This window comes from Emys orbicularis, chromosome 7, assembly GCF_028017835.1.
Source record: "Emys orbicularis isolate rEmyOrb1 chromosome 7, rEmyOrb1.hap1, whole genome shotgun sequence".
Lineage (NCBI taxonomy): Eukaryota > Metazoa > Chordata > Testudines > Emydidae > Emys > Emys orbicularis.
This window is the reverse complement of record NC_088689.1, coordinates 51,646,203-51,658,570: the sequence shown is the minus strand read 5'-3', so window position 1 is coordinate 51,658,570 and position 12,368 is coordinate 51,646,203. Positions and strand designations below refer to the sequence as shown.

The 12,368-nt window shown below is 42.4% G+C and overlaps 1 protein-coding gene across 1 annotated transcript in view; it reads left to right on the top strand.

Annotated features, from left to right (window-relative positions):
- Window positions 1-12,368, top strand: part of PHYHIPL (phytanoyl-CoA 2-hydroxylase interacting protein like) — a 63,940-nt gene that overhangs the window by 47,275 nt on the left and 4,297 nt on the right. Inside the window, exons 3-5 of the mRNA XM_065408450.1 lie at window positions 1,886-2,082; window positions 9,905-10,079; window positions 10,949-11,066. Of these exons, the coding sequence (XP_065264522.1) occupies window positions 1,886-2,082; window positions 9,905-10,079; window positions 10,949-11,066 (490 nt within the window). The remainder of the gene's footprint in view (window positions 1-1,885; window positions 2,083-9,904; window positions 10,080-10,948; window positions 11,067-12,368) is intronic.

Genomic DNA, 12,368 nt, shown 5'->3' with positions numbered 1-12,368 from the left:
CAGGCAGCCGGAGCGATGCTCCAGCAGCCGTTGTATTGATACAGTTTGGGACCACAGCTTAAAATGGTCAGGCCATGCCCCTCCCCACCATCTTCCAAGCGCTGGATCCTATGGAACTTTCAGCAAGTGCAAAAACCTTGGTGGGGAATGGGGAGGACTTTTGCCCTCCCACCAGCCTCCCCTAATGGGTACCACTGCCTCCAACCCCAGTGTAGTTGTCAGTAGTAATTCCCCCACACTCCTTTTTTTCTTCATCTCTCTGTCTTCCTCCACATCTTTATCTACTTGTTTCTTATCCTCTCTCTTTTCCTTCACATCATACTATCCATCTATCTTCACTGCTTTTTAGCTCTCTGTGCTGTGTCCTTTTCTCTTGCTCTTTTCTGTTGTTGCTTTGCATCCCTCTACACTCTTATGCAGTGTGAGTCTGGCAAAGTTCACCTCATCCCTGAACACTTGCTGGCGGCGCCACTGCAGGGAAGCACTCGCTAGGCAGGAGTGTAGAGAAATACCTAATTTTAGTTCAAGTGTTGCTTGTGGGGTCAGTGGACAATTAGTTCTCTCTCTCTCTCATGTGCATTTGTAGAAGTTAGAAGAAGCTTCCTGATGAAACTGCAGTGAAGTTCAGATGTACAAACATTGCAGATAGAACCAAGGGACAAATTGAGACTATCACAGTGTCAATATTTGATGCTTGTTGCAAATACGACAGTATCAGATTTTATATTTTCATGCCTCTTGTAAATGTTGAAAGCGTTGGTTTATACTTGATGTTTGAGACTCACTGCTAGGACGAATTCCATTTCTAATTATATTTCTTACATTTGACAGTCAATAACTGCACTATGAAATTAAGTCATTTCTGGTCCTGTTAACTTTTCACTATTAGCCACCAAATACTTCATATATCTCTGTGGAACCATATATGTAGTGGCACAACATCTTTGTTGTATAATTTACTATGATCCAGATTGTGGAGCCCTTACTCATGTTGATGAGCATTTACTTATGTGAGTATTTCCACTGACTTCAAGGCAACAGCTCATGTGAGCAGGTGCTCCCCCCCCCCCCCCCCCCCCCGAGTATGACTTACAGAATTGGGCCTTAGTGTTGCTCCTAAGCTGTGTGTATGTATTTTTGTAAAAGAATGGTTGGAAGGGACCAATGTTAAAAGTTGAAACAGTCATACTCTAGTGCAGTGGTCGGCAACCTTTCAGAAGTGGTGTGCCGAGTCTTCATTTATTCACTCTAATTTAGGGTTTCGCGTGCCAGTAATACATTTTAATGGTTTTAGAAGGTCTCTTTCAATAAGTCTATAATATATAACTAAACTATTGTTGTATGTAAAGTAAATAAGGTTTTTAAAATGTTTAAGAAGCTTCATTTAAAATTGAATTAAAATGCAGAGCCCCCCGTACTGGTGGCCAGCAGGGCCGGCTCTGGCTTTTTTGCCGCCCGCAGGGGGGTGGGGGGGGGAGGGCGGCCGGAGCCCCGCGGGGAGGGCGGCGAGCCCCGGCGGGGGGGAGGGCGGCCGGAGCCCTGGGAGGAGGGCGGCGAGCCCCGGCGGGGGCTCCGCTCTCCCCCCGGCGGCCGGGGGGGAGGGCGCCGGGGGGGAGGGCGGCCAGAGCGCCTGGGGGAGGGCGGCGAGCCCGGCCGTGGCCCCGCTCTCCCCGGCGGCCGGAGCGCCGCGCCGCCCCCCTCCAGGTGCCGCCCCAAGCACAAGCTTGGTGGGCTGGTGCCTGGAGCCGGCCCTGGTGGCCAGGACCCGGGCAGTGTGAGTGCCACTGAAAATCAGCTCGCGTGCCGCCTTTGGCATGCGTGCCATAGGTTGCCTACCTCTCTAGTACATATTTGTCTAATGCAGTCAATGTTTATTTTTACACAGGGAATAAATCACAAGATAGTGGGATTGCAGAGATGGAGGAACTTCCAGTCCCACACAACATCAAAATAAGTAACATCACATGTGATTCTTTCAAGATTTCATGGGACATGGATTCTAAATCCAAGGACCGTATTACTCACTATTTTATTGATCTAAACAAGAAAGAGAACAAGAATTCCAACAAATTTAAACACAAGGTAATTTTTTTTAAATAGCAAACAGTGGAAATGCATGATCTTAGAATAAATAAATGTAAATGTTGTGACAATCCTCCTGACTGCCCTGGAAAGCCACATGCTGAATTCACTAGAAAGCTGGGATTTTTAATAGAGCTGATTAAAAAATTCCCAACAGAATATTTTGGGAAAACTTGTTTAAAAGAAATTGAAAAGAAACATTTTGATGATGTTACAAAATAACATAGAATATTCTATTACATTATAAATTCAAGTTTAAAAGTCAAATCAATAAAAAACATTTCAGTTTTATAGAAATTAAATGTTTTGAGTCAAAATATTCTTTTGAAAATTTCATTTTGCAGGAATATTGAAATTCTTTGTTTTCATTCCAATTGAAACCTAAAACAAATTTTGAAACAGCAGTATTTCCTGCAAAACAGCAGTTCTGGTTCCCCTACAGCTCTTATTTTTTGTTACACAGTTTGTGCATTGTGCACCTCTGTGTATCCATGATGTCCTCACAACAGCAATACGTGTGTTCGTGACACAAGACTCGGTAATGGGAATGAACTTCTAGGATGGTTTCCAGCGGTCCTTCTCCACCTCTTAATGCTTGTTCAGAATGTCTTAGCGCACTTGCTCATACATTTCAGCAGCTATGACCCGAATACTTGCTCTCTGTTCTTTCCATTAGTTCTCTATATGGTGGTACACTGAATTTGTTTGCGCTCATGGGGACTGATCCTTTATGCCTCAAATCAAGCAAAACTTCCATTGACTTCACAGTATTTTAAAGTGCTGTTCGAAATGTAGCAGAATGGACTGAGATGAAGTCAAGAGAGGACAACCTTATCAAAGGCACAATCACCTGCTGGTTTAAAATATGTCAGCAGGATCCATAAAAGATGAGTGGTATTAGAGTACAAATACCCTATGGGACAAGATCAAGTCATTATAGCTTTAATGTTACTAACACTTGTATCAGTTAGGGCTTCTAAACTAATGGGGTAATCAGGAAATGTTTCCACTAACTTATGTTGACCTTTTTACCTTCAAAGGTATTTTTACCGTGACCACAGTTACCTTTATATTTATAACCCCTCTCTCCTCCCTCATTTTTCCTGTCCTACTCCTTTGGTTTTATGAGGATGGTTGGAAGTAACATTTTGTGTTTGTTGTGTACCTGAAAACCATCATCGCAGTTTTAAACAGTGAGTTTTAAAACATGATCTAGTACCAATCCTCAGCTGGTGTAAATTGTCATAGCTTCATAGACTTCAATGCAGCTATGCCAATTTGCACCACTGGATGATATGACCCATTTATGGTTGTGGCAACAAATAAATTAGAACAGGATTTCTTGCTGTTTATCTTGCTTTTGCATTGGTAGCCTTTGAAGTTAAATTCCCATTTTATGTTGAAAAACTAAACATACTTTTCTTTTAATAAAATGCTTCGTCAGGTGGATTCTTGATTCTGGGTATCTCTCTCTTAATTCATATTTTTTTTCCCTCTAAGTACAAATTAATATAAATTTGTTGATGTAAAAGCTATGACTGTCCAGAAAGGATCAATAGCAAATTAGTGTACCTGTTACTTCAACATTTAAATCAGTTTATAAATTGTTTTTAGATACAAGTAATGTAATAAGGATAGGCCATCATTTTTTATTTTGTTTTTCTCAGCAATTGCCTAGCTCCTCACTGAGGTAAACTCTTGGTCAAAAGGAAATGGATAACTGCTTTTGTAAAACAGCATAGGGTTGGTGGTGTCAATTAAAATGATGGGTAAATAGGATCTGTTTTATGTTGCTGCATGTAACTTGAAACATGTTGATACTAATTTGGTTAGTGGACATGTAAAAGCTGGATTTCTTCTGTTCAGATGGATCGAAATAAGTATGGTAGATGGGTTTTAGGGGAGAACTCCAAGGACCATTATTTTAATAGCTTAATAATAGTACATGTCAAAGGACATTGTGTTTCATTTAATCTGTCTTTAGTGCTAAGAACAGTTTTAAGCCACCTGCCATATCTACAAATAAGTTTGTTTCAGAGAAGCGTGGCACAAGCTTAAGTACTCTGCTAAATAGGAATAGGGGATTACTCAGTGTGTTTAATATGTTGACACATACAAAGGCTTCCATATATTATTATTTGTAATAGTTTATACTTTTCATCAGAGTATCTCAAAGCATTTAACCCAGGTGAGTAACTTCTTATTCCCATTTTACAGGTGAAGAAGCTCAGGCACAGAGAGGTTGACTGAGCCCTAGTCTACACTTAAAATTTAGAGTGACCTAGCTAACATTCACATCCCTGAGTGCCGTAATTAAGGTGACCTAGGCCCTGGTGTAGATGCGGCAAGGTTGACCGAAGAATTCTTCTGTCAGCCTAGCTGTTGCTGTGTTGCTGCAGTTCCCGTAGAGTGGACATACCTTGAGTGACTTGCTCAGAGTAAAGCAGTGAGTAGCAGGGCTAGGAACACAACTTAGTTCTCTTGACTTTATCTGCTCTACCCACTGATCTATCCTGCCTTTCATTGTGAGGCGGAAGATCTTGACTCCCAGAAAGCCATAACAACATATGCAAATAATAGTTTATATTTTGAATGAAGTTTTGTTCTTGTTGTATAGATGGTCATGTAGCCCCTGTGTGACAGAGTCTACTCACCACAATGGTGCCTCCTGCTGGCCATCACAGGGATTAGCTCTGCCAGCTGGTGCGCCCTCTCCAGGTGGTGCCTCTCCCGTTGTCTCCTCCGCCTGCAGACCCGCCTCAGTCCAAGTACCACAGCATGCTCTTCATGACTTGGCCCCCACAGCCGTGTTGCCATGTGTGTTTTCCCCCTTCTGGGGGTAGGTATCACTTTCCACCAGTCTAGCCACTTCCCCACTGGCTCCCTCTTTCCGCCCCCCACCCCCGATCACTGCCAGCAGCTACTCTGTCCAAGATGCTGCCCTTGTTGTAGCCTGCTAGGAACACAGTCCTCACTCTGCAAGCTCCCCAAAGCAACTGACATTGCTCTGCCCTGCAGCTCCTTTTGTACTAGGCCCTTATGGTCAGCTCCGTGCAGCCTCCCTCCAATTGGCTGCTTCCTGTGCAGCCTCCCTAGGCTGCTAGGAGGACTGACCTCCCCTCCTCCTTTCTGGGAGGGGCTATGGCAGGCCCAGGAAGCCTCCATTAACCCCTTCCCCTTGGGTGTGGAGTGAACACCCCATCACACCCTATTCCAAAGCCCACTGAAGTTAGTCTTTCTGTTGTCTCCAGTGGGCTTTGGATCAGGCAAATAAAGGACAGACTTTTGTATTCTTATTTTAATGCAGTGGAGAGATCCAAAGGAAGGTCACTAACTCTTCCTACCACAAAGAGATTCCTCATTCGTCACTCTTCAAAGGTCTATATCTAGCTATCCAAATGGGGAATGAAACAGGCAGAACAATTTTTGTACACTGTTGCTGCAGCTGGCTCATTATACTGTAACCAACTATACTTTTAAAAGTGAACAGAAATTGTAATAATAGAAAATGAAATCCTTAAAGAATGAAGTCCCCAGATGATTACCTGGTTCTTTAATGAGGTTCTATAGCTGTGTTGATCTGTCCACACTACGAACCAAAAATGAGCTTGGATGTAGACACCTTGAACAACTATGAGCTGCACCTCTGAAAATCAGGTCATTTATTTAGATGCCTAATGAGTCACCCATACATAAAAACTTGCCCTCAACTTTTTTGTGTCCGTTTCCCTGTTGGTAAAAATGACATGATATTTGTTCTTCAGGAGGGTGTTAAGCTTTAATTTATTAACATTTGCAAATCACACTGAGGTCCTAAGATAGTGCATATTGTTATTTATTACTGTAGTATCGCCATATTTGTGGAAAATGCAAATGTGTATGTGAGGACGTCTGTAGTTACTAAAATAGACTTAGCAATAACAATGATAATATTTTGTCTTCCATGAGAGAATCTCAATGCACTTTACAAGCCTCATGCTTTATCGCACCTTTTTGAAGTACGGAAATATTGTTATTCCCATTTTACAGATGGGAAAACTGAGGCACAAAAGGTTAAGTGACTTGTCATGGTCACAAGTAAATTTTTGGCAAAGCCAGGAATTGAACCTAGGTCCACTGTCTTCCACTCTTATGTTTACCAATAAAACTGACAAACAAGAAATGGAGGAAGAAAGAACAGAAGGCAAAAGCACTGGTTTTCAGGTGTATTCTAGCCCCCTTTTGCTCTTCTCCGGCATAAAAGGGCTGAAAAGCAGCCAGATCTTTCCAACAAGGGGCGGGAGGGAGAGTGACTTGCACACACTGTGCTCTCACTATTCTGTGCCATCAGACTATTTCTTGGGGACTGTTGCAGCCCCTCATATACTAGAGCTGTCCTATCTTATGCTGATGGCCAAACCAGCCTCTGCTAAACACAGACTCCTGACGGTACAAAGGTGACATTCAGCCTTCTCTGCACATTCTCAGACTCAGCTGACCATTGGGGGCCAAAAAAAAAAGAAATAGTGCCAAGTGATGTCTCAAAGTGCAGATTTGTTTCTGAGGTTAAGGTAACTAGCTTGAAGAAATTCCCTGGATTAGAAAAGTGATCACGTTAGTCCTTTTTGTAAAGGTTGTTATTTCCTATAAACATAGTAGAGGTAATTCCCTTTTTTTTTCATTTTGTGATTGGAGGTAGATAGGGCCTTTCTGGTACTCTAGAACAGGGGTGGGCAAACTTTTTGGCCTGAAGGCCACATCAGGGTTGCGAAATGGTATGGAGGGACGGGTAGGGAAGGCTGTGCCTCCCCAAAGAGCCTGGCCACTGCTCCCTATCTGCCCACTCCCTGACTGCCCCCCTCAGAACCCCCGACCCATCCAATCCCCCCTGCTTCTTGTCCCCTGACCGCCTCCTCCCGGGACCCACTGGCACGGTGAGCTGAGGCTGTGGGGGAGGGGGCACAGCAGGGGAGGGGCCAGGGCCGGCCAGGAGCTCAGGGGCCGGGCAGGACGGCCCCGTGGGCCGTCGTTTGCTCACCTCTGCTCTAGAAGAATTTTCTGGTATACAACAATGTGATGGCTGTGAATATACATTTTAGAGGTATGAAGATGTAGAGCCTTCAGTGGCAAGCCCAAGAAGGCAGAATTAATGGGGGCAATAACCACCTCTGATATGTGCACAGAAACTAGCTCCAAGATTAAGACAATTTTTGTATGTCCCCAGGAAATATGATAAGGAGGCTAAATAATGATTGCATCGCTAGCAGACTGCTGAGTCCATTAGCTTTGCTGAGTGCAGTCTGGCTGGAGTCCTATAACATCTATTTAAGATGTGGTTTTGTGTAAGGTCTAGTGCTGGGGACGTGAATGTCATTTTTAAATCTTTTTCTTTCTCATCCTTGTTTTTCCTGCTTCCCTCTTGCTGTGTTTCACTTAGTTAAGGGGAAAATCCCATTAGTGAACATTGTAGTTTTCTCAAAACACATTTCAGTCTGGAAATTCAAAGTTTAAGGCTGCACGTTAAAAAATAAACCCCAATACTAAAGTATGAAAATGCACAAATAAGGTAACCAAACAACCTTAACTCTTCACTGTCCCATCCTGCTCATCTGTTGCTGTATGCTGAGTAGTGACATTATGATGAGGGATGTGTGGAGGACTTTATAACCTATGACTAGGGACATCTTAAGTCTTTATTTGCAGAGTTGGCTCATAGAGTCAAGGACTCTGAAATATGTGACTGGTTTTGTATGTCAATGGCTGTGATTCCTTACCCACGCTGCACCGCTGGCCTGGATTCTGCATAATGTTTTCCATTTATTAAAGAGGACGGTCACCCTATTTACAGTAGTGACATGCCCATGCTAAATCTCACAGTATGACACTAATTTACCATTGAAACTTCCCACATTGGAGGGTGGGGGAATCATCCCCCAAACCATAGAAATAACTGGAATGGGAGCTTTCTCAGCCAGCAGTTTAAGAGACTGGGCAATTGAGTCTTTGACAAAAAGAGTTTTTCCCTCAACAAGTTGTTAAGAGTCTGAGTAAAATAAGTATTAAGGGGGGAAAATCAAGTGATTTTACATGAAATCTTTTCTCTCAGCTAATCAGTTTTCACTTTCTTGTGTCACATTCCTGCTAGTTTTTCCATTTCCAAATAGTCCTCCTACACAAACAGGGAAGACAAAACCTGTTATTTCTAATATAAAAACAAACAGAAAAGAAATCTTTTTTCTTAATTCAAAAAAATCGTTTCAGACCATGTTTATGGGTCACGCAGAAGCAAAAGCTTGAGGTTTTTTGTTTTTGTTTTTTAAATTTCTAGCTAGCTGGCATTTGTGCTTGGATGAAGCTAGGTTAATTTAAAATGTCCACTGTTCATATGGCAGCAGCCACTTTAAGATGCTGTGGCTCCCATCTGCCACCTATCCCATGTGCAGGGAATTCCTTCCACATTCCATCCCAATTCACCTCCAACTCCCACACCACGCCAGTGCAGGGAATCCATCGCCACTGCCTCTTGCTTTGATTCCCTCCTGCCATAACCGCAATGTAACCAGTCCTCAATTGCCCGGATCCCTTTTCACCATTTGACCTTGATACAATGAATCCCTCATCCCCGGTGAAAGCAACCACTCCGCCCATTTCCTTAGGCAGTGGTTCTTTCCCAGCAGTTTCTCTCACCCCAGTCTCTGCTCCCACAATGACAGTCAGCCTTTGTAGCTTTTAATCAATGAATACTGACAGTCTCTATTTGCTATTCTGATGAATGGAAAAATTGTGGATACATCACAGCCCTTTTTCATTTGGTGCTCTGGTAATACAAATAATACTAATTCTAAAATTACCTGCCTGTTCCCAAACATGCTGCTATATCTAATACCATTCAGCTTGCTTACACACAAATAGGGAATAGAAGATTACAATTAAGTTAATGGATATTGTCCGTTTTATTATTATTGCACAGCTTGTTCCCAAGATCAAGACTGTTACCATCTTCTGCAGGATTTTGAAGGATGCAGAAATCAGCCATGTTTCCTGCATAGTACTGGCAAGGAAACCTTGTATACCATCTACTCCCTTGTGGCGAGATCTAAGCTGCAGTCCTTGATGTTGTGGAGTTCAAGCATTTCAGCATCTTGTGAGCTTTGCTAGCTGCAAAAGAGAGCCTCCATCTTTGTTATCAGCACAATGTAGTTTGAAGCTCTGCCACAGCAAAAATAGGGAAAAATAGAAACCAGAAGACTATAGTGATAGACACAAAGCTTACAGCCCAAATTCCGCATAAAGGCATGCATTTGCCTTTCCCGTGTGCTATTTTTAAACAGGCTTGTTGTGATGCATTTAACACATGCAGCACTGGTTTTGAAACATTTAAGCATCACTGTCTTTATTTTGTGCTGAGCTGTGTGAAAGGCTGGTCTTCCCTCATGCTGGTGTAAATCAGGCGGTATGCCAGTGAAGTTATATTTATTTAAAAGCTGTGAGAGGAGGCTTTTTTAAGCTTATGGTTTAACAGCCTTAACGTTTCCTTAGCAGGATAGTGTATCATGATCTATAGTGTATATTCTATGCTGCAGGTAATAATATTAGTCTATATTCACATAGACCCAATATTGAAAGAATGCACTTAGCTAAAGGCTAAATCTCACTCCCCTTCCTAGTGTGTGTGTCATCCTATTAACTTCACTGCGGTACTTGAGTGAGAAAAGTTAGCAGAATTTGGGCCTAAGGGGTTTAAAATAAGGTTATTGAACTTCATCCCCCCCCAAATTAATTTATATGACTTTCTGAATTTAGTTTTGCTCAACTAACTGATCATACTTTTTTGTCCCATTAGGATGTACCCACTAAACTGGTTGCAAAAGCTGTTCCTCTCCCTATGACGGTTCGTGGACACTGGTTCTTGAGCCCAAGAACGGAATATACAGTAGCAGTGCAGACGGCATCAAAGCAGGTTGATGGGGATTACGTTGTTTCTGAGTGGAGTGAAATCATAGAGTTTTGTACAGGAGGTAAGATTGCTAGGAAAAGATACAGCACATAGGGAGAGAAAGAAACAAAACATGCTATATGAAAGGGATTAGCTTCTGTCTGTATCAGCTATTGCGATACAGAATTATTGTCAATAGTCAGTACCTGTAACATCTGGAAATGGAAGGGTTTGTTTAGGCGGCTTATTTTCTGTTCAAAATGTGTAATTAAACTGTGGCTGCTCCTTTGTTGGTGCCTTGTTGGGAGGTGGGAAAGGAGCCAGCACCCCACAGCCCATAGGCAGTCTGCCTGTGGAAAGCCTCAGAGCATCACCATCCCCATCCCACCCTGTTCTGTGCTCCAGCGAGCATACATTTACTTACACACAGCTTCATTGGGTTGAAATTCACCCCAGTACACAGAGCCTGCCTGTATGAAAGCCCTGTACTCCTCATTAAGAGTTTTAGTGAGTCCTTGTATGTGCTAACAGCACTGGAGTGAGTTTAACCCTGTATTAGTTGGGCTGTATCAGAGCCCTAGTACTTCCTCTGTGGTAGTGTGTTGTGCTACTAGGTTATAAGCACATGGGAATTAGGGATCAGTGTCTAATGGAAAATACCATTAGTAGGAGATAATGCTGACAACCCCTTGTGAAACCTACCACGTATCACAGTCATGAGCAGTCATGCAGTCTGGTGGATGGGGATTTTGTGCCTGGCTCTTCCACGGACTGTCACTTTGGGGCAGATTTTTGAAGCTCTAATGCCTAAATCCCAAAAATCTGGCCCTTTGCTGCTCTTTACCTTCCCACCCTTTGTCTGTTTTGTACAAGGCATCAAAATAAGTTTAGACTGTGATTTAGGAGATGATAATGTTTCTTTCTTACTAGCAGATAGTCTTCTCTTCACAGATTATTCAAAAGTTCATCTAACACAGCTTTTGGAAAAAGGTGAAGTGATTGCAGGACGTATGCTTAAGCTTTCTGTATTTTATCGGAATCAGCACAAAGAATACTTTGATTATATCAGGTAAGAAACAAACACGTGCAAGATTGTCCACATTAAGAGAGTAATTCTAGCTAAGTATTAAAACTCTACACAACATAAAAATATATATTAAGTGAAGACACAATTTTACAACAGTCTGTGCACTACATTTCCAGTTCAAGAAGAAAAGCGACTCATTTTATGTAAGTTTGTACAATTCAGCACTGAATCTGAATAGGAAATAAGTTTTTGGAGTAGAAACTGTGTTTTCACAGCACCTGCTGTAATGGAGTTTCAGTCCTGAGTAAGCCTCTAGGCACCATCATAATCTAAAGACTAAGTAATAATGATGATGATGGATGTACTAGAAATTCAGAATGATATTTCTAAAGATAGGGGATGTACAATTTTGTGCATACATTTGCCTGCAAGTACTTGATGTATACATGTGTCTCATGTATCTGCATGTGCACATTGTACTCAAGCATATGCAACCTGAATAGTGTCATTTAAAGCCAGATCCACAGAGAAACATAGGTGTTGAAATGTCTACTGGATCGGGCCTCACAAGCACAATAGCTAGGAATGCCTACTCTCAGGGTTCTGCAGGGGCTTAGGCACCTGATTCCCTAGACTAAGTTGGCTGTTCACATGTTCAGTGGCAGAAACCCAGGTGCCTAGAGATCATTAATGGTGGAAACTCCAGCACATAGGGATTTTAGGTGCCTCCAGGGTTAGGCGGCAGCTGAGCAGGGAGTTTGAGGATCACAGTGGTGCCTAAGAGTTGGATGTCGATGCCTACAGTGGCAGTCAGGCACCTAAGTCTTTTTGTGGATCTATCCCTTACTGACTTTTGAATGCCTTGTTGTGCATCCTTAGTGGTCTCTTAACGTGGTTTTTTTGATTATTTGCTTATTTTGCGTATTAGTGCTGAAGTTATAATATTCCTTTGCACAGGCAGCAAAGCTAGACAGTTGTCCAATCAAAATATAGATGCCATAACCCCCAACGCTAGAGGTTAGAGCTCAGGATATTGATTGAGCATTAAACGGTGTCTTAGGAAAAGACACCATGCAGTGGCAAGAGTAGTATTCTAAGAGAAAACTGGTTTAGGGGTACATTGCCATCCACTAAGCAATGCAGTAGAACCCTGTTTTTGTACTGCCTTTCAGAGTGGTAGAATCTCTGATTACTTGCCTTAAAGAAATTTAAACATGCTTATTTCTTATACTTTAGCATACGTTAAAGATTTTGGGCCTGTTTCAACACTGTGTTACCTCAGTTTTACTCAAATGTAACTCAGTTTGAGTGAAGTAACACTTGCAGAAAACTGGAGCAGCTAAG